General features: G+C 40.6%; 1 protein-coding gene across 2 annotated transcripts; it reads right to left on the bottom strand.

Moving 5' to 3' along the window:
* Window positions 1-325: 325 nt before the first annotated feature.
* ZDHHC3 (zinc finger DHHC-type palmitoyltransferase 3) lies at window positions 326-19,099 on the bottom strand. Of its 2 annotated transcripts, none has more exons than XM_057367692.1 (6): window positions 18,687-19,099; window positions 15,897-16,021; window positions 12,630-12,726; window positions 10,671-10,752; window positions 8,777-8,907; window positions 326-691 (listed from the first exon to the last, which is right to left on the bottom strand). In XM_057367692.1, exons 1-6 carry the CDS (start codon window positions 18,990-18,992, stop codon window positions 449-451), a joined length of 984 nt encoding a protein of 327 aa, XP_057223675.1. In that variant the 5' UTR covers window positions 18,993-19,099; the 3' UTR covers window positions 326-448. The 2 variants fall into 2 exon arrangements, with proteins under 2 accessions (XP_057223675.1, XP_057223676.1); XM_057367693.1 differs by lacking the exon at window positions 326-691 and adding an exon at window positions 5,980-6,161 and having other exon boundaries at window positions 18,687-19,093.
* Window positions 19,100-21,053: the final 1,954 nt, after the last annotated feature.

The raw sequence follows: 21,053 nt of genomic DNA on the forward strand, positions 1-21,053 counted from the left end.
GGCAGCACCCATGGGATGAGACGGGCCACAGGATGCATTTTTCACGAAAACCTTCAGAGCTGGCCTAATCTTGCCATCACGCATTTAGCCCTCCAAAGGGCCGTAAGAACAAAAGATGAACCAGACTCCCGAGAATGGCACATTTCTGGGAACTGGAACCAATCKATCTGACCATTATAAACTGTCCTTAAAGGCCATGCAAGAAAAGCTTGATAAAGCAGTTGACACAGGTCTGAAAAGGAGCTTATGAACCCCATCAYCTATGAAGCTCTCTCTGGAGATTTGCATTGCTTCTGCTAGTGCTGTAGTGTCTGTTCCAGACAAATACTCCTGAATTTTTTAATGCACCAGAAAGTAAGTTAAAGAACAACCCTTTCATCTCCAGCACAAGTAGTTATTTAAAAAAGACACCTGGAAGCTTCTCCCGGCATTGTGGAGGATGCTTTGCTTATTCATGCAACATCTGGATGGCAACATCTCGAGCCAGAAACTGCTCGATTTCTTCTTGTGTCATAATTTCAGATTCAGGAGCTGCCGCCACCGCTCCAGCCGTCGCTGGGCTCTCGCAGTTCAGGTTTGAGAAAGGGTTGAACCAACCCAGCGAGAAGGCACCRCCAAATGCCAGCTTCATTCCTTCCCAGCCGCTGATCTTCTCCCAGGTTGGTTTCTGGTTTTTAAGGCGCTCAATACCCTGCAAGAAGAGAAGAGTTTACGGTCGTCTCACGTTTAGAGCAGGCATTTGGGCACCGAGCACCGCAGCACATGCAGAACTGCCTACCTAGAGCCAGGCTGGTGCTACTCCAGTTCAAGTTAACAATGAAGACAGATTCCCTGCATTATTGGGAGTTTCAGCTCCAAATTTAACAGCAAAACCCTCAAACAAGATCAAACTCATGGACAATCTGAGTCTCACTGATGTATTTTGGCATCACCTCCTATTGATTTTTAGGGTATGCAGMTGGCTTCTAAAAAGCCAGCCTTTTTGGGAACATGAGCCTCTTCTCACGTGGCTTTTTGAATCCCTCCAAGGAGTGACAAAATACAGTTACAGCTTAAAGAGTTTCACCTTCTCTGGGCATTTTTTTGCAGTGGTTCAGACAGGCAAAATACCRCACCTTTTTCCAGCCATCAGGAATTTACCACTGCCACACCTAGGCTAGTCACTAGAAGCTCACTCTGTGCCAGTTAAGAGCAAATATTTAAGAACACAACTTCCATTTACCAAATTGTCAAAGACAAATCACAGTGCAAGCCAGATAACCTGCTGGGAGGTGAGAAAATCTGTACAGGTGAAAATGGAGGCTTCAAAATGGGACAGGAGCCTTGGTCAGTCAATATTCTGATTCATTCTCCCTCCAAGGACGTCACTATTAGTAAAGCAAACATTTTGATTGTACTTAAACAACAGATCCATCAAATTCGGGAAATGACATTTTTTTTCCTGGTAGTCTGCTCCATGTAGAAATAAGGAACTAAAGTTAATTTTTAATTTTTTTTTTAAGGCTACCACTGTGTGAAATAGGGCACAATTTTTCATGGCCATCTTCAGTATTATGAAGGAGATGAGTCAGATGTGCAGCTGTGTATGATACACTCGTGATGATATGCAAGTGACCACACAGAAAGGCTGTTCTTAGAGAAATAAGAATACTGGATCCAAGTTTTGAGAAACTTGAGGAAAAGAAAAATATTACAGTTAAAGCTGTAAGAAAGAACAGTTTTAGAATAGCTGAACGAACAGTAAACACTTGCAATGTTTTTCTAATTCTACAAGTTTTTCTGGATGACACAAAAAACATAAAAAGCTTTGCAGCAGGGGGAAAGGAATACAAGCAGCAGCTCAGAGACACCACAGCTGCATTCACTGTCAGCCTCACAAATAACACAACAGCAGCAGCAGCTTAGTTTGCAGTAACACTGAATCAGCASCAGCAGACCCAGGAGAAAACACTCCATGAACTGAGGCAGTGTGTGCAAAGCTTGTGCGAGCTTCACTCACACCCGTTCCTCCTGCTGACTGAGGAGCAACACCAAATCGGAATTCGTCAGGGGTGTAATTTGGGAAAAATTCAARTCCTGAAGGACTTCRAATGCCAAGCAMAGGCCTGCTCCCAGGCTTGCAAATKCACCATTTCAAGTGCTCCAGGGAAAATCTCTTGCAGCTTCTAATCCCTTGGGATGCCGTGCTTGGTGTGCCACAGCCAGGGCGCAACATCACCTCCCTGATGGAGAGAAGGGCTCGCACASAGCAGATGCTTGGCAAAGCACTCCAGCACTACCATGAGCTTTTCCTCCAGGMTACAGCATTTCCAGTACCCAGGAAGCAGAGGCTTTGGCAGCTTAAAGCAGAAGACCACCTTTGTTTGTGGGCTGTTCCTTAGCAAACTGCAGGTTTCCCAGACATTAGTAACGAACTGGCTGGAGCACTCACTGCGTGAGAATCTAGAGAGAATGAAAACAAGTGGCACAGAGCAGGAGGAGAGATAGACACCAGGCATTTAAACCCTTCCCTGAGAGCACAAGCTTCAACCCTGCCCTCAGTCATTTCTGTAATCCGTTTCAATCCCTGCTGCCATCTAGATTGGGGATACAGATTTGGCACACTTCTGTGCAGCAACCCCTCCGTTCCTCCCCTAAAAAACACTGCTCACCTGCTCCCATCAGCATCTGGTAACAAAGGCAATAATCAAGGTCAGGCTGAGGTTGCACTAATGCCAGTTAGGGAACAGTTCATCAGAGCAGCCAGGGGCRTACTTTCTCTCTCCCAACCTGACCTCACTAATCCCTTCGCAGCATGTATTCAAAATAAGCAGAAGTTCTCTAATTGTATCATGATCTATTTTTGGCTGCCGGCCACATGGTTAGTAGGGCATGAGGTTATGCCTTAAAAAGAATCTAAGGGAGATGGAAGGAATGCACAGCTGTTGAAGACATTTCATTACTGTTTAATGAAACATTTTTAAAAAAAAAAAAATCATAAAATCTCTCACCATTATTCTAGAAAGTGAGAATTTTGTGTACTGAATAAAACCAACACCTGTTTCTCWTTCCCATTATGCAGTCAATCAAATTTTAAAAAGTGCTCAGAAAGCATCATCTTTCCCCATTCCAAATGACATCATTTTGAACTAATACTGCAAAGAGAAGACATACACTGAGAAATATAAAATACTGGACACTCCCATTTAAGTAAGAGGCACAACACTGCAAACATGGGGACAGCAAGGTAAGGTTGCCCTGTGACCCCTGCAGTGCTGTAGGATATAACCTGTTTCTCTTCTACTACTGCCATTGGTATCTGCTCCTGACCAGTGCCAGAGGATGCTGGGCTGCATGGTCTGACCCAGAAGTGATCTGCAGGACAACTCTTGTGTGTCAGAAGAGATGCATTAATTTCTTTAAATGCACTTTCAAGATAGAAAGGGTGAATCAAAAACACAAGCATTGAGACAAATTGATAGTTAAGGAAAAGACACAGGAAGAATTRCCATTGGAAACCATGATTAAGACAGACTTTTCATACAGCAGCTCCTTGCACTCATTTCTGCTTGGAGCACCACTCAGCTTTCCAAAACAGAAGTGCTCTGATTTGATTCAGTATCTGTTGGCCACACTAAAACAAAACCAGCACCTGAAATCAGGTAGTCCTGACCAGGAAAACACTTTCCATCAGCAAAMCAATACATCTGCCTTTCTTACTTGAATACTGACCCACATTTAGTACCACTCACATTGCATCATACTACACCACTGAGTCGTACAGTGCAAGGAAAGCTGAAGGCCCTGGTTATTGCCACACACACACAACCGGTACCAGTGGCATTTCTGTGATGGTGCCTCATTTAAAAAACAAAACAACAGTCTGACTGAAAATATCAATGCTGTATAATGCTGTTTAACAATTTGCATTTGGTTTGAAACAAGAAAAACTTAGTAGTTACACATTTTTCCACAATGGTGAAAATGACAGAACAATGTAACCAATCTTCCTCGAAAATGCAGAGCTAATTAGGGTAATTAAAAGAAATACAAACTGGAATGTAGAATTTGTAATCAAAACAATTTTTGAAGCAGTGAACTATATACATAGAGAGATGAATTCATTAGTTAATTGCCTAGGTGACAAAAGCCTCTCCCCTCAATATATCTGATTTTGCATCCAGGCAGTTTAAGGGCCAGATTCCCTATCAGTTCAAATCACCACCTGCACCTGTCTCACTGGCTGCACCGACCATGGCCCAACATCCAGATCAACTATTCAGCTGGAAATGTTCTCTGGGAAACATCACATACTAAAACCAGAGTTACAGCCTCTCCCAAGTGGTGAAATAAGCCACTGATTAACAGATCATTGTATTACCAATTAACTCACTTTTAAACTTAGAAGTTGAACATTCAAGTTAATTAACCTTTACCCGCTTCTGCCTGCTTGCATACAGAAGTGAAAGTTCAGGAAATCATTACAGATTTTTCCCAAGATTTGGAGCAAAGAAAGAAAGAACAGCAGACAAGTTTTTGGAAAAGTTTTATTGCATTTGTTTTCCATATGGAAGCATTGACAGATTGAAAAGATGCAGCATTCACATTACTTCCAAAATGAGACAGCCATTAAATTTCTCCTTCCCTGATTTCCCTCCCTTCCCTTGTGGCTTTGAAGCAGTCTAAACAGGTCAGTTTCCAAAAAAATACCACTTTATTTTAAACCAAGGAAGAAAAGATTCCTCGGAAGTCACAGACACAGCTGATTTGTGTATTTCCTTTGTTTGCAATTCATTTGATGAGACCATGGGAGTTGTGAATCAAAAATATAATAAAATTCCTGCCTGAACACAAGATGTCAGTTGTAGTTATGAATGGCTTAGCTCTACCCGTTTTTGGAATGCCTTCTGTCCCTCCCACTTTCATCACCACACAGTTCATAACAGCATGCATGCTCCTTATCATAAATATTTCCCAATTTCAAATCCTTACACATACATGTGCGTGTGTTTACACACATAGACATGTATGCATAAACAGGAGAAAATATTTATAAAGCTCTAAACCAGGGCAATGCTAACAGTATAGACTCCATCACCCTGGAACACTTACACATCCCATCARTATTAATCTTTATAGTAATCTGGGCATTCATGTCAGTTTTTCACGTTAACACCGTTTAGCAGGCATTGCTCTAACAAGTCATTTACCAAGACAAACACACACAAAAAAACATGATTCTGCTATTCTAAACACTTGAAAATTAACTTGCTTTCTTTCCTGGAAGTGTAAGGCATGTAATAATCCAAAGAGTCTTCTAAATCTGCCAGTTATCCTAAAAGGGCAACGATTTCCTGCACACAAGGGAGGGAACAGACAAAACAATGCCAGAAAGATGGAATCAGTTCTGTGGCTGGAAGGAAAAAGGAGGGTGGGGTGGGAATTGGTGTTGGCAACGTTTAAGTACTTTAACTGTCTGTGATCACCAGGTCACCTGGCTCCCTTGCTGTGTTGCCTTCTGGTCTTGCACCTTTTGGTACATGAAGTATCTGCTTCCCCGTTCAAGTTCACTTATGAAAGAGCAATGTGCTCCTTCAGGAAGTCCAAAGGTGTCTGTGTAGGGCTGTTGGCACTCACATGTCATCCACAGAGCTCATCACAGTCAGGAGACAGCATGAGAATTTACTCAGAAGAGGTGGGTCATAACACAGAAGAGAGGATCCCCTTCACATTAGTTATGCCATACAGAAAGCAGAGAGAAACAAATGCCAGTAAAGTTAATGTGATAAAAAAAGAAAAGGAAAAAGAAAGAAGGGAAAAAAAGCAGCAGCAGTTTCAGCCAGAGATATAGAATTATTTAAAATGGTGGAATACAGGGCTTTTTTTTTCCCTCTGCAATTATCAGCCATTTAATAGACATAAAAAAGTTTGGTTTGCTTTTTGTTTTAAACATTCATGGAAAATTTGTAACAGTAGTGCTGTAATATGTTTCTATTTTAGTGGAAATGCTGGTCAGGAATTCCTCAGACCACATACTGGTACGGGTCTGCTTTTCCTTGGTCTGGTGTTGCGAATGGGCTAAGCCATGCTATAGAGAACGGATGGCCAAATACTGCTTTCATGTTCATCCATTTTGTTTTTTTAGCCCATCTTCTCTCTTCCTTTTTCAACTGTTCTATTCCCTGAAAACAGAAATATCACATTTTCAGTCATATACTCAGATTTTGTAGTTCTGGATTCGGGGAAAAGTCTACTCTCAGTTACCCCTTATCCAAAGGACGGAGTAAGAAAACACAAATGCATCTGTACTGCCTTTTCTTTTCTTCTCACTGTTCTACATTAAAAGCTACTAAAGCTAGAAACTGTTCTTTGGAAATAAAATTGCTTTCATTTTGTTCAGACCTACATACTTCAGAAATATTTTAAGACCTTCTATCCAATCGCCTCTGATGTCAACAAAAAAACCCCACCACTTAAAATCAAACAAAAAATATGTGCTTTAATGGCTGAATGCATTATGTGCTAACCAGATGGAAAAGTTTTAGTAGAAACCATTACAAGCTTGCAGACAAAAAAAAAAAAAAAGAAAAAAGATCAAAAAAACCCACAATCCCAAAGGTAATCTGTATAATGCTCCCAGATTCACCAAGCAAGTTCAGGAAGTGCCCATGGCTCAGTGTAGCTGAATCTACCTGGTGACTCCTCATGTGTCATTAGAATCCCTGCTAAAACATGCATGGRCTGACAGCAGGGAGAGAGGGTTAAATAAGATACTGATTTGAAGAAATCAYTGGCATTGTTTAGTAAAGGTTAGGGGCAGAACGAAAACAAGCCATCAAGCAATCAGTTGRAACATTCACTAGTGAAACATTAAAAACAATCCCTATTGTGTCTAAAATCCATGAAGTGAATTTGGTCTTTCAGGAAAGCCATGTATGCCTGGCTGCCACAGAAGCAAAACAAGTAAGAGCAGCCACTGGAGACATCACTCTCCCATGGGCAGCAGCAGCAGCTGGCAGATCCCTCTGTTCCTTGACTCTGCATCTTTTGCAAGGTAAGGTTTCTGCTGACCTACATGTGTCTCCCGTGCTCCACGTTAATGTGCTGCAATGCATCTCTGTGCCTCAAATTACTGATGCTGGGAGCTCTGATGAACACAACATGGGTCAGCTGCAGGAGCTGTGCTGATCCCTGGCAAATGTCACCTCTAGACACAACAGCAAAATACCAGAGTTCTGAGTCCCTTCAGGCAGAAATGAACCATCTTGGTGGGACAGTGTACTCAAGATGAGGAATGCAGTTTCCAAGTGACTGGAACAGAAAGGTGAAAAAAGGGGAAGACATAGCCCTGCCTCTATAATGTGAATTAAACACTGCAAGGGAGAACCCCAAGAAGCATTTCACCTGGAAAYATTCCTCTGCTCAAAACAGATTGATTGCCAGACAGCTAGCTCAATGCTAGCAAACCAACAATGAGACATTCCATGGAGCAAAATCCTTACTGGTCCATATTTAACCCCCTCGCCCCAAACAAAAAACTCATAACCCAAGAGGTGGAGACCATATTTCATTTTTTTATTTTAGAATGAGGTATTGTTCTTTTAACATCTACAAGTCCCCAGAATTAGAGGGCAAGGGAAAATCTAGGGACTTATTTGAGTGCCCAGCTGTAGGAAGTAGCTCCTCAAAATTCTTGACAGGTTTCAATGATAGAGAAATTCCAATGAYAATTTCACAGGTAGCATTGCTAAGTTACACACTTACTGATGAACACAAGCTCAGTAGGATGTGTATTACACTGTACTTCTTCCTGGGGCTCTCCCCATCAGAAAGAACAGTGAATTCTTCTTCTGAACACAGAAAAGCCACAGGTGGAACATCAGCCTCTTGCAGAAGTCAAGCATTAAATAAAGCACTGCAAAAAATGGCTGAGAGCAATGGCCCCTTACAGCATATAYTGCCAGCCACGACTCTCTGAGAGCAGCAAAAATACCTATTCTAGCTTCAACTGGCCATGGGCAAACAAGGGGAAAGAAACCTAAAGAAGGCAAGGAAGGAAAGAAGAGTTGTCACTCTTTTAAGACCATCACTTCTCTCCAGCCACTCTGATGAGTTCAATTACCTGAGCATGCTTGGTGAAGACTGGAAGTATTCACAGGCGTGGGAACACCCCCAGGAGTCACCAGCTCCATCTTTACAGAAGTGGGTAAATACATGGATTTAGGACTGTAATATTACTATRTAATTTCTACTACGCTATCTTTGAAATTGGCTTGACTTGTTGGATTTGTAGCAGACTGTATACAGCAGGCTTCCATGAGCCTACTCCACTCCCTTTTCTTTTTCCCTTTAAAATCTTCTAAGCTAAAAGAAGTTTGTGTGTGTGTGTGTGTGTGTGTGTGTGTGTATTCCTCCCCCACCTACTCACCTCGGCTTTCCAGCATATAAACCTGTGAACAGTGACAACCAGGACACACAGCTGAATTTCAGACAATACCAATGTAAAAGTACTTATCTAATGGAAAAAGGTTTTCCAATCCACAGGGACACTCTCTTACAGAGTAATCCCAGTTATCGATGCCTGTGTTACAGGAGATACTGTGAACACAATACACAAGTGTGCACTGCCTCCCACAATAACCTTCAGAGAGCACCATCCAGCACTGTGCCAGCTCAGCTTTATTACACTGGATCTCTCCTCAATGGACTCCTTGTGCCATGAGGTAAAAGCCTGTAACCCATCACTGTTTCWACAAATGGTGAGAGAAGGGTAAAGGAGAGAGWGTGAGACACCCACCGTTTCATCAGTGCAGATGGAGTGTACTTGGGTCCCAAACATAACTGAGGTGAAGATGAGAAAKAGGAGAGCCTCAAAACACAAGAGGATGAGAAGAATCACTGTAGTTGGTGGAGAGAAGGAACTGCATTCTGTGAAGACAAAACAATGGAGTTGGAAGGGTGGACATCAAGTAATGCAGCAGCTGCAAACCACCTGCTAAGCCACAAGTTTTCCATACTCAAACTATCCAATAAATTACATGAACAACATTCCCAGAAAGATGCACAGGGAAACTCTGACAYTCTTGAGGATATTCAACCATAAAATGATCACTCCCTCAAGCTTCAAAAAAAGCCAAAATACCCACCAAAACCCTTGCAACACCTCAAGATTGCAACTTGCTTTCCACTTGGTGATTCCCAGCATACTGGCTAGGAGTCCATCCTGCTCCATTTCACCTGCAGCTTCCGTCTTAAACCTTAGTCTTAACAGATTTTCCACAGTGGTAAGTTCCCTTAGAAATCTCAAGCTGGCAGTCAGGCCATGAGGATATGCAGCACCAATATAAACCCAGGGTGTGCTTCCTTTTGTAACTGTTTTAAGCCATAACTTAAAGAAAGTCAGATTAAGCCAAAATCCTATTTTCCTCATACTCAATAGTGCAAATTCAAGCAAGAGCCGGGGAAAAAAAAAACAAGAAAGTAATTATAAAGGAGGAGCAAAAGAAATGAATTTTGTAGGGCSAAAGTCAGAGCGTTGAGCGTTGTAAATGTCAGAACACCTCCAGATTTTTTCAAAATCTAAGACTTTGACCAAAAGCCTGCATTTTCCTCGTGAGATGTTAAGCTTAAAAAGATACATCATAATCAGAGACTAACACAATCTGCACAAACACGAGGCAGCTGGAACTACATGCCCAGCTCTCCTAACAGCTCTGTTCTGCCACCTAAACTGGGGACAGGTAGGAAAGAAATAGAAACAGGCTCTGAGAAAGGACATAAAGGAAACTACCTTTTGATGTATCCTTCCCTGTGGGCCCTGGCCACTGCAATCAAATACAGTTATTCTCAGTAACAGCTGGCAGCTGTTGTACAAGGTTTTGAAGTGCAGAACAACCTTGTCAAACTCAATGCATATGTGTATCCTCTGCAGTATTACAAACTAAAATCAGTCATTATAATGAATAATGCAACTGAAATTCCAAGAAAAAAAACAAAACTTAGCCTTTTCCAAAAAAGTCACAAGCAGTACATACATCTGCACACACATTCTTTGACACCTTGCTGTTTGACTCAGCATTACCTTGAGAATTTCCTATATCCATTTGTGGCTTTAAGAACATAGATAGACTGGTTTTGTGAAAATTTACTCACTGGCTGCTTCAGAGTGAGTGGGGTTTTTGGTTTGGCTTTTTTGAGCTGCTTGGGCTCTGTTTTTGCTTTGTTGGGTTTGGGTTTTTTTTGAGGACAGGAATTGTTTGTTCTTGTGAGGGTGGATTTTTGGATCTGAGTTAGCATGTTTTCCTGGCAGTCTTGCAAGAATGATTCAYATTACCCTTTTTAAAAAAGCATACACACTCTTCTTATCTTGTGTTGGCATTCAGGAAATTAGTGCTGTGYTCATGCCAACTGTAGGTTACTGCACACATACTCCCTTAGGTGTCTTTACACGTCAGCTTTGTCATAGGCACTATTAGGAGTAAGTTAAAACAGCACTTTTCAGGACAGAGATACCAGCAGGTCAAAAAGAATTATGAAGTTCCAGGACAGATCGTTAAAAAAAAAAAAAAAAAAGATAGCATAGCAGAATCCTGATAGCATACTTCTGAAAAAAGCAAACTGCATCGTAAATTCTTATTCAAAGGGTAATCGGTCAATCTGTTATTTTAATGAGGTATTTTTTTTATACTCACTTGTCCAGTCTTCTTCAAAGCAGTACAAGAAGTGAAATCCCACCATGATTAGTGCATGCAGGGAAATCAGTGCTATATACATCTGAAAAATAAAGGATGTAATATASGTACCAAGTGAGTTTAAAGACCAAAATGCTAAATCTTCCCAAAACCTTACATAAAGCATAGTGCTAAGATATCAAAATAAAACCAAACCACAAACAATTTCAAAAACCATCATGCTCTATTAGCTCCCCTCAAATAGGACCATGAAGCTGGCAAATGCCAGGACTGCACAGACTCATTCTCTCCTTACTAACAGCTCTGAGCAAACCCAGGGGAGACTGCTGAATTCAACCCCAGCTGGATCCAAAACCCAGCCTCCCATGTCCCAGASTGACCTTCCACACAGCTTACTGTCCTTATCTCTGCTGAGTACTGCACAACTTCCAGAGAACACTGATCAAGGTATCCCACTGTCAGAGCTTACATCCTTGCTCTTGGCAGCACTATAGTTTCCCAGAGAAGAAACAGTTAATTTGTTTTACCCAGAAAATGCACTTTATCTGTTTTCCAGTATGAGTTTCAAAAAAATAATATATTTTAACAAATACTTTTCCCTGAGGCAGACACTAACATGGAAAGTTTCTCTCAGGCTTTATGCTTCATATTTAATAATTTTTGGTTTAAACTAGGTCTTAGCTTTGTAATAAAAAGTGGATGTAACAAAAGGTTAGAACAAAAGCTACATGCACTGCTACACATAGATTATCATTTACGAAGACAAAGCTAAAAAGAGTATTCTCCTGAACCTACAAACTCTGGCAAAGATAGGCAGATACCAGAAGTGAGGGGTTTTTTTAAAAGAAACCCCTTTGAAAGTAGTAAAAGGCAATACAGGAGTATTCTGGTTTTCCTTGTAAGCTGAGCATGCTGCCATTCTTTCACTTCCTCATGTGTCAAAAAGAATATCCGAGAACAAAACAAGCAACGCTTAYTTTGTTTTACTCAACTAAATTAAGTGTTAAATACAGTCTGCTTGAAAGTGGATACCAAGTTTTTATAGAAACTGAAATCCTTTTGATAGGACTAAAACACCTAGCTCACTTYTCAAGGTAAAGAAAAATAAAACACTTGCTCATAGGAAAGAAATGAGATTAATTTTGTTCTGTAATCCACGTCCTTGTAAATAGCACCATAGAGCACTAAGCTTTTCCATTTAACTGAAAATCCCCTCCTTTCTGCTTGGTAATATGAGAACATACTTCCTCAAACCTACAGATGTCTCAAAAGATTTATTAATAAAACAGAACATCACTGATACTCAGCCTTATAATGTTCACACTACTCCCACGGGATATTTGCAGTTCACTTTGATGAAACACATTTCAAACCTTTCAGAAATATGCAGTATTCAAGTTTGTACTCCTTTTTTCTTACTCATGATGCTACAGATATAGTACAAAAAGTCAAACACCTCCTTGGTTTTCAAGTATAAAAATAAAACACTTGCAATTAAAAGGTGGATAATCCTTACCAAAGGGGATGTGGACTTCCCACTCCTTCTTTGAGATGTGGCAACAGCTCTTATTATGTGATCCCACACAGGTACTTGTACAACTATAATGTTTAGGAACCCTATATATGGCCTGGGACCCTACCAGCCACTGTATGATGCAGAAGGATGGCCCCTGCCTCAAAGAGCTCAGCATCACAATAAACTACTCACAGTACAAAATAAGTGCTGAACCATCAACACAAATGCTTCCTGTGATACTTTTCCCCACTGCTGTGGATGGATGTGTATGTGTGAGAGAGTTCCCTATCAGTGAAACAGCAGCCTGTAGCAGGTCCCCATAAAGTTCTTCCAAATTGTGAAGGAAGAGAACACCAGGCTTGGGAGCTGCTTCACAGACTACACACACAGCATTTCAGCACTTCCCACTGGACAACCTCAAGCATCACCTGCAAAATACTTACTGTAAACAGTACAAAGTACTTCTGGTTATTCTCTCCTACACAGTTATTGACCCACGGGCAGTGATGGTCCATTTTCCGAATGCACCTCTTGCAAACACTGAAAGAACACAGGTTTTTATTAACAGCACTTTTCATTCCAGGAACACAAGATTTCACAGGGATTTGGGGGACAAAGAAATTAAAGAAAAGAATAAGAGGTAAAATCTGAATATAAAAGAATTAACTTGTAAACATATTTATATTTGTGGTTTGCTTACTTGACTAAGTCTGTTCAAAATGAACCATATAATACCAAACCACCATATCACAAAAATTAATGCCACACATCAGTGATTCTTCTCAAAATACAGTTTGAACAATACATTCGGGAGGATGGAAAAAGATTTTGTTTAGTTTTAATCTATTTGGCCTGTAAAAMTGTCCACAGATTCAAACCAAACAGAAACCACAAAGATCTAAAAGGCAGTAATGGATAAAGACATTTTTCAGAGTTGCTAATAACAGACTAAGGTTTATTTGCCAACATTTGCTGGTAGCACAACTTGCAAAAAAAGAAAATTATATAAGGCATTAGCAAAGATTCTTGACATCAAGGYAAGCCACATACTAGCAGAAAATATCTGTGGCAGTCAGTCAGGRAGATGGTACCACAATATACATTCAAAGTGAAATTAGATGTTAAAGCACTTCACAAAACCAGACTAATAAAATCAAAATTCAAATTCTTGCCAGCATGCACATTGTGGCTGGAAGTCAAATAATTAAAACATTATTACTTTGTCTGAACATCATTCTCTTGCTTAGTCAGTAACTGCTTCAACTCACATAATAAAGGAAGTCTTTCTCTCTGCTGCTTTCTCATATGATAGGAGACGAAAGGCAGTCCCCTGATACAACATTGCACAAACAAGCACAGAAATCAAATATGAAAAAAACACAAAACCCCAAAGCAAACAAACAATACACCCAGAAAGGAAACAGCCATTGCAGAACAAATCTGGCAGCAATGAAACAGAAAGAACTGAGCGCTCTGCTAATTTTATTCTTCTTTGTATAACAAGAAGCATTGTGACCTTAATATAAATAATAAACTTCAACATCCAAACACTTAAAGGAAATGCAAATKAAAACATAAACATGTTTTTATCAGCATGTGTGAATAAATAATAGAAAACCTCTCTATCAGAACAGCCTTTCACTSACTTTACACAGTGGGAAGGGATAATCCCCAAGGACATATGCTATACCTGAAAAACAACTGATTTGCTATAGGCCTGATCTCAAATGAAAGTCCAGGCAGGCAAACCCGAGCCTCCCAGCTTGGGGCCAGATCAGGAGCTGCTTCTCCTGACACAAGCCTGGATGCCCTACTAGCTTGGCAGCCCCAAGTACAATGGGAAACAAGAAAAGCCTCATTTTGCCCGAACAAGCAGCTTAAAATTATTTTGAGCTATATATGGTCTAAAAGCAGGCATAGTAAAAACATTTATCTGCCAGATAATGTACKTTGTATAACAAGTATCTATTATTGTGATTAAAACAAAAAGAGGAGGTAAGGTGAGGCAGGTGGTAAAGGAGGAAGATGCCTCCCTGTGTGCAGGTGTGCACACACTTCCCATAGGCTCTGAGAGAGGTGAGTACCCAAGCAACTCTTCAAGTGCTCTTAATTCCCCAGAGGGACTGCCTGAAGCAGCCAAGCCACAGATGTGAAAGAGAYAGAGGGTGGGAGGAGAGGTTTTATTGCAGGTACACATACCAAAAGCAGCCGGATGACAGGCACAACAGGAAGCTAGCTGGTGGAAAAGGAAGCATAGAAACCACAACTAAACACTACAGGCAGCAGGGACTGCCCATATTCAGATACCTTCCCCCCTCAACCACCCAGCTTCCAAATGCTGGCAGGACTGGTCTACTGGGCACAGCAGACTCACTAAATAGCACATTAATCAAAAACACCCTGGTCCCTCTGGCATACAGCTAGCAGCATCTCCTGCTGATGGATACGCTCAACCTTGATGCGTTAAAGTCTAACAAATCTCCCTAGGCCACAGAAAAAATGTTTGACTGAAAATGCACAACAGCATCAGTGCTCAGCAGATCACCTTCACAAAGCTTAATGTCTGAAAGCTTATCTTAAAGCAWAGAAAAAAGGACCATGGTGATGAGGTTTTGTGTTCAGCCAGTCTTTTTCATTTACCTATGCTGCAAGTCATCATCAAGACAGCATTTTAGATGTGTAGTTTCATTCATAATTGAAAAGCTGTCAGAGGGGATTTTACAGTAGCATTAATAAGTGATAGGCATGATCACATTGCTCCTGCTGAATAACCAACTCCTCATTTTCATTAAAATTAAAAAAAACCCAACAAAGAATAGAAACATTTGCAAACTAAAGCTCTGAAAATAAATATGAAGAAAGCAAACAGCAGAATACGTTTGCTCAGCTCATTACCATGTACTTCCCTCCCCACAACACCGCTGCATGAATCAGCAGTAACCCTGGTAGGAGCTCCCTGTATTGGTTTTTGAGTATGTAAGGAAGTGACACCAGTGCAAACTCATTAACTACTTACTGAAAAGCAGGTTCTCTTGCTTTAAAAGCAGAAGAGAATTTTAGGAAGTAGTTGTAGTTATGTTTTTGCTCACTGCCTTTARTACTAAAAAGCTCACTACCAATTAATCTCTTCCGGGAAGTTTATCCTACCAGAAAAAGAAAGGACATGACAGATCAGTAGGCATGCTGATCTATCACACAGCACAAAACAAAGTCACAGTACTCAATAAAAATGTCTGAACTCTTAAAAAATACATACAGCTATCTGCATTCTAGTGTTAACTTAAATGCCACTTCTAAATACAGTACACACACTAATGGGTGTGTGAATAAAAACAAAAATGGAAAAGACACTGACCCYTTGGGAGACATTACATTTTGCAGATTTCTATGCATCCTGATATAGAACATCTTTTTTCAAGTCATGTTTATATGAAAATTTCTGGAATGTCAGTTACAAGTCTGGAGCCAAGGCAGCACTCAAAAATTTTAAGTGTTTTCTCACTTTGCACAAAGTACCTCCAGCCTCCTATATATAGGAAAATTTGTCAGAAAAGGTGTAAGATTTCTTCCGTGTCTGATGCTGTTGGCAACAGATTTTGTATGCCAATCTCTCAACTGACCCACTCCAGCCTCAGAATCCAATAACAAGACACGCAGGTGAATAATTCTTGACATCTTGATAAAACAGCCATCCTCAGAAAAGACTTTACCTGCAGTGATGTGCTCTGTCGGGTTTGATGCTACAGCACTTTGGGCACTTGTAAACCACCTGTCCTGGCTTTAGCTGTAAACTCTCGATGAACTCTTTTGTGGCATTACCTTTGGGTACAGCACCCTGCAGGAAAAAAAAACAAACCAGGAGATTATCCTGTGGACATTGTGGCTGCTAAGAACAACAGGATGACTTAAAACTATGGGTGGGGAAGGAAGAAAAAGAAATAAAAACTTCCCTAAGATCAACAGTGTTTCAAGAAGAGCAAGGAGATTCAGAAAAGACATTTAAATGTGGTCTCAAAATATGGAACCACGCACATAAACTTAACTTTGGTGGGACTTCTGCTGGTTTTTTTTTTACGCAATAAACCTTCACTTAAGCAATTAGTCTTTTGTAATCCAACAATAACATTAAAATACTTAAGAATCCTCATCCCTCTTTTCACATCAATGAATTTATCATGTCAATGTTTCATATCACAAACTGAAAACCACAGATGTTTAATGTCAGTAGAAGTAGCTACTTCTGAAGTATCGTTGTGTACACTAAGATTTGCTGGTAAATAACTCATGTATTCATAGTTATGCTTCCATTGTGTATTTGTTATTTAAATTAGGGTTTAACATTCAAACACTGAACAATAAAAATCCTCACACCTGAGGAAGACTAGGTAAAACATTCTTAGCTGTGCAATTTCCACTTTAAAGTATATCTTTAAATAGGTAACATATTTCTGCTGCAGGAGTCCAAGTTCATGAGTTTCCAGTCTTTATAGGGACATAAATTTGCTCCGAAGATCAAACCAAAGAAACTCCCTCTGCTTAAAAAAAGCCATGAAATGCTATATGAAATCACTGCTGGTACATCGGCACAATTCACCTCTGTGAATTTAAGGCTTTTTTATTGAAATAAAAACAGAGATACAGTATTTCGACAGATTTCTGATGGAACAACCTCCTTTCAACTCATCTATACAACCTTCTAACAGCAACAAACAGGAATGGTACACATCAGTGAGAGAACTGCACATTAAACCAGTGCTATAAGGCTTTTTAAAGCAGTCTTTGGGTGCTTTTTCCCACAAAAGCTCCCAACAGGCCTGACTAATTTAAAAATTACCAAAACCAATTTCCACTAAATGTTACAACTCATGTTCTTTCTTCAGTATGCAGCAAAGCTCAAAACTTTAGGAATGTTTTTAGCAAGAACACATTGGAAGCAATTCCTGAAATGAAGGACACATGCTATCAATTGTGAAGAACTCGTTTATTAATAGTAAGAATTCTGCTTGTTTGCCTCAGCAGTGCTTTCTGGTTTATTCTGATCCTAGATGTGCCCCTGGTTCCCCACGTCCTGCAAGCTTCCTTAATCCCTGACTCTCACTGCCTGCCAGATGTTTCTGCATCCCATCTCTGTATCTTCCCTCCTGCATTTTATTTAGCTGACTTCCTCATTAAAAAAATGAAACAAAATCCCACTGGCTCTCACTAGCCTCATACATAAAACCCACTTCATGCCAGGAATTAACATATTTTTTCCCAATTACTCTCAACAGAGATTATATCTACTTCTCTAACACTGCTTGCCCAATCTGTTTCAAAATACAGCTTTTGTTTCAGAAGAGATGCTGCTAATGCTGCAAGATAATTCCAGCAACCTGAATGTCCCAAGGCATAGAAGTCACACAACACACAACAATTAACAAYCACCCTTAGGATACAAACTATCTAACAAACTGCTGCAACCCCCTATTCCCCATTTGAATGATCAGAAGTTTCAGGTAAATTACTGCTTGTACTTCTGCCCAGCAGCAGCAGAATGTAATTCAAGTCTTTGCCATAAATTGGGAGATTACCCCAAATCAAGCMATTTCTGCAGTGCTGTGTCTTCTGGAAATCTGAGAAACAAAGATTATACTGAAGTCTTACTGGCACCTAACAAGGTTTCAAGGGGGAAATAAAATTGGAAGTAACAGAGTATCAGAGGCACACCACCACTCCCAACACCAACAAAAACAYTTGTGAGGAAGGGGACAGAAGTCTAAGCTTGTCTTTCCTTCCACGGACTAGTAGAGATGGGGTTTTGAATTGAGTCTACTGCCCAGAGGTTATTAAGCAAAATAAACCATCACAGGCCATTCAGAATTGGCATCATGGTGCTCACTAAACTTACTAAACTTTATCGTTACAAACGGAAAGACAAGAAAGCAGCACATCTGATCTCGCAAAGCAATGTCCTAAGGATACATACAAGGGGATCTCACAACTCTGATGCTTCTTGCCTGAGAACTGCCAGCTCTTGGCATGCTCAGACAGTATTTATTTCAGCATTGTCCAGTACACTCAACAAAATCAGTAAAATGAGAGATGGTAACACGACTTCTCAAAACAACGCATGTTCTGTTCCATTCTGCTGAAGCAATACTTGCCAAGGCAGACAACCAAAACCAGCTTTTCCAGCTTTCCTGTTTGTCAAGACACAACAAGCCACAAACACGAGATCTGCCATTGGGGAGAAAAGAGTCAGAGAGAAACACTTTCCTTCCCAATGCAAAAAGAGTAGCTGCTCACACACCAGGAATCTAACGCTGGGTCCTTGACTTCGCATCCGAYTTGAGTGGGATGAAAAATTAGCATACCCCATCAGCAGCCTCACTCAGCAGGCTGACACACAAAAGTTATTTAAATCTGCCACTCACTCAGCAACTGAGTTACCCAACATCTAGCAGACAAGAAAAACACYGCCTGTTTCTTTCTGAGACACACAGAGAGAGGTGTATACTTACTGGATCTGTCAGCATAGCACGAAAATGTGAAGCCAAAGCGAGGAAAGCCAAGGTGTTGAACAGCGTGCCATTGATGACACTATAAACATAATCTCTCGATGGAACTAGCATGACAAGAAGGACTACAAAGTCGGCATAGAACACCAGCATCCAGGTAACGACAGCACATGCAATACCACAGCCATCTCGAATAAACCACATTGTTCCCAGGGAAGCACGGCTAGGAGGTGGAACACACTTTTCCGGCTGGAGGTATTCAGGTGTCCTTTCAATATCTCTGAAGCGGTGGACTGGAGTAATCATCATAGGCTATTATGTCCATACTTGCATCTGAAAGAGAGTCAGAAACAGTGCTCACTGCTCTGCCAGACATCCAGACCTCCTGGCGCATAATGGCATGGTCATCACATGGGAAAATTGCAGAAAGTGAACTGAAAAAGCAAAAAAGGTAAATAAATCAAACACAAAATAATGGATTGGGAAACCACACTCTCACGCTTATCGGAACACTCCTTACTCGGAAGACTCTAAGTGCTTTTAAGAAKTGCTTAATTACACAGTAGCTCTACCTGTGTGCCACCTCCACCTCCCTAAGTGGAAAGGCAACAAGCATTTCAATGAAGTAAAAGTCATCAGGTAGGAGCCAACTGGAGCTGCCACAAGAGGAACTGAAGCAAGAACTCAGCACTATCATGTGAGGGGAGAAAAGAAAGTCCTGGCACAGCTGGCAGGGTCCCTTTTTGCTGCTACAGATCTGGGGAAGGGAACATGTCTTTCCTACACATACTGGGAAACTTAGCAAGTGGAAGAGATTTCCTTTCTCCTTACCAACTGACTTACAGCTTTGGGGTGAAAGTACAAAACCAAACAGCTGTAAAGTTAGTTGAAGGAACTGATTAAGTGACCCAGAAAAGATCTTGACAGGAACTTCTAGTCTTGGCTGGAGKATGTAATTTCCCAAYWACAGCTGTCTCCCACTCTCACCTCSTCCTCTGGCCTKACATCMCTTGGAAGTCTGCTTTGCCATGCCTCTCACACTATCTTTGCTCCATCCCTCAATGGCACTTGTTTCACCTCCCCTTTATAATTTCCAGCCAACTCCACTCTACTACAGACAGAGCACCAATACTGACATTGCCCTGTCCTCTCCTTTCCAGTTCTGCAGACACCTTGTCTGTCCAGAGGGTAAGATCCATCTTGGGACCAGGAATAGTAATGCTCCAKGTATGCACTGTGCTTGCTGTTAGTTTCACTGTAACTCCCACTAAATGTAGGCATTTGAGAAAACAGAAAAGGGGTTCCTAAGTCTTTGGCAAGGGATCAATCCATTTGCACTATGAACATACACCACTCAATCTTGGAGCACACCTGGAATGCTAGGCTTTGAAAGCAGCTCTTTACACACCCAGCAACCTCTTCCAAAGACACTTCTTCACAGAGTATTTGCTCAGTGCTCTAAACATTTCATAACACTACAACCTCTGGAGACCCACCTTCTACAAGAATGGCTACAATAATTCTGCTGCCAAATACACTGAATTGCATCTGCCTGAATGGAAGGATTTAGCTTCCTCCTATTGCAACATGCAAAGCAGCTTCTCACAGCTTTGCAGAGAAGAGTGTTCATTTTAATACAGAGAAAATGTACACCATTTTAATTCAGAGAAAATGTACACCATTTTAATTAAGAGAAAATGTAAACCATTAATTATGTTTTCTCCCAAAGTTCATACTATAGGTTTTTTTGTCTTCAATTGTTTAAAAGTTGATATATTTTACAGAAAACATTGTGAGGGAATTGCAGAAGTCTCTAGGACCTCAACCTTTTCTCCAAATTTTATGGCTAARTTCYGYCAAGTACAAGTAGAGAGGTCTACTTTGCCTAAGACCGTAGATGTTACTGCCCCAATCTCAACAGGGAAGGAGATGATAGTTTACTTTTCAGTTGCTATTTTAAGAAGAACAAATTCATAAGAGGACAAYTATTCTTTCACGGCCAAAGAACAAGGTTATTAATGAGCAGGATGATTAATTATATCCAAGCACAGAAGTGATGAGCTTTGTGCACCTTAGTGTGAGTGACACGGAAGAGAGGTACTGAAACTGCTGCGGCCACAGTGAGAGGTAAAAGCCAGAAGCACCAAGTTCCTAGGCAAGCAGATGAACTCAACTATTTACAATATTTGCTTTCTAACACCAATCRTATAAATAAACTAGTAGAATTAGGYGTTTTCTTATCTTTCTACTTTGATCATGTAGTATGCCGCCAAGCAAGTTTATGTGGTTTATTAATCTGAAGAAAGTCACGTGGATTAATGTTAAAGAATATCAGTCTTGTATTTATACATGTCACGCAAAACAGAAAAA

Source organism: Malurus melanocephalus, unplaced genomic scaffold, assembly GCF_030028575.1.
Source record: "Malurus melanocephalus ecotype Western Australia unplaced genomic scaffold, MMel_1.1 scaffold_83, whole genome shotgun sequence".
NCBI lineage: Eukaryota > Metazoa > Chordata > Aves > Passeriformes > Maluridae > Malurus > Malurus melanocephalus.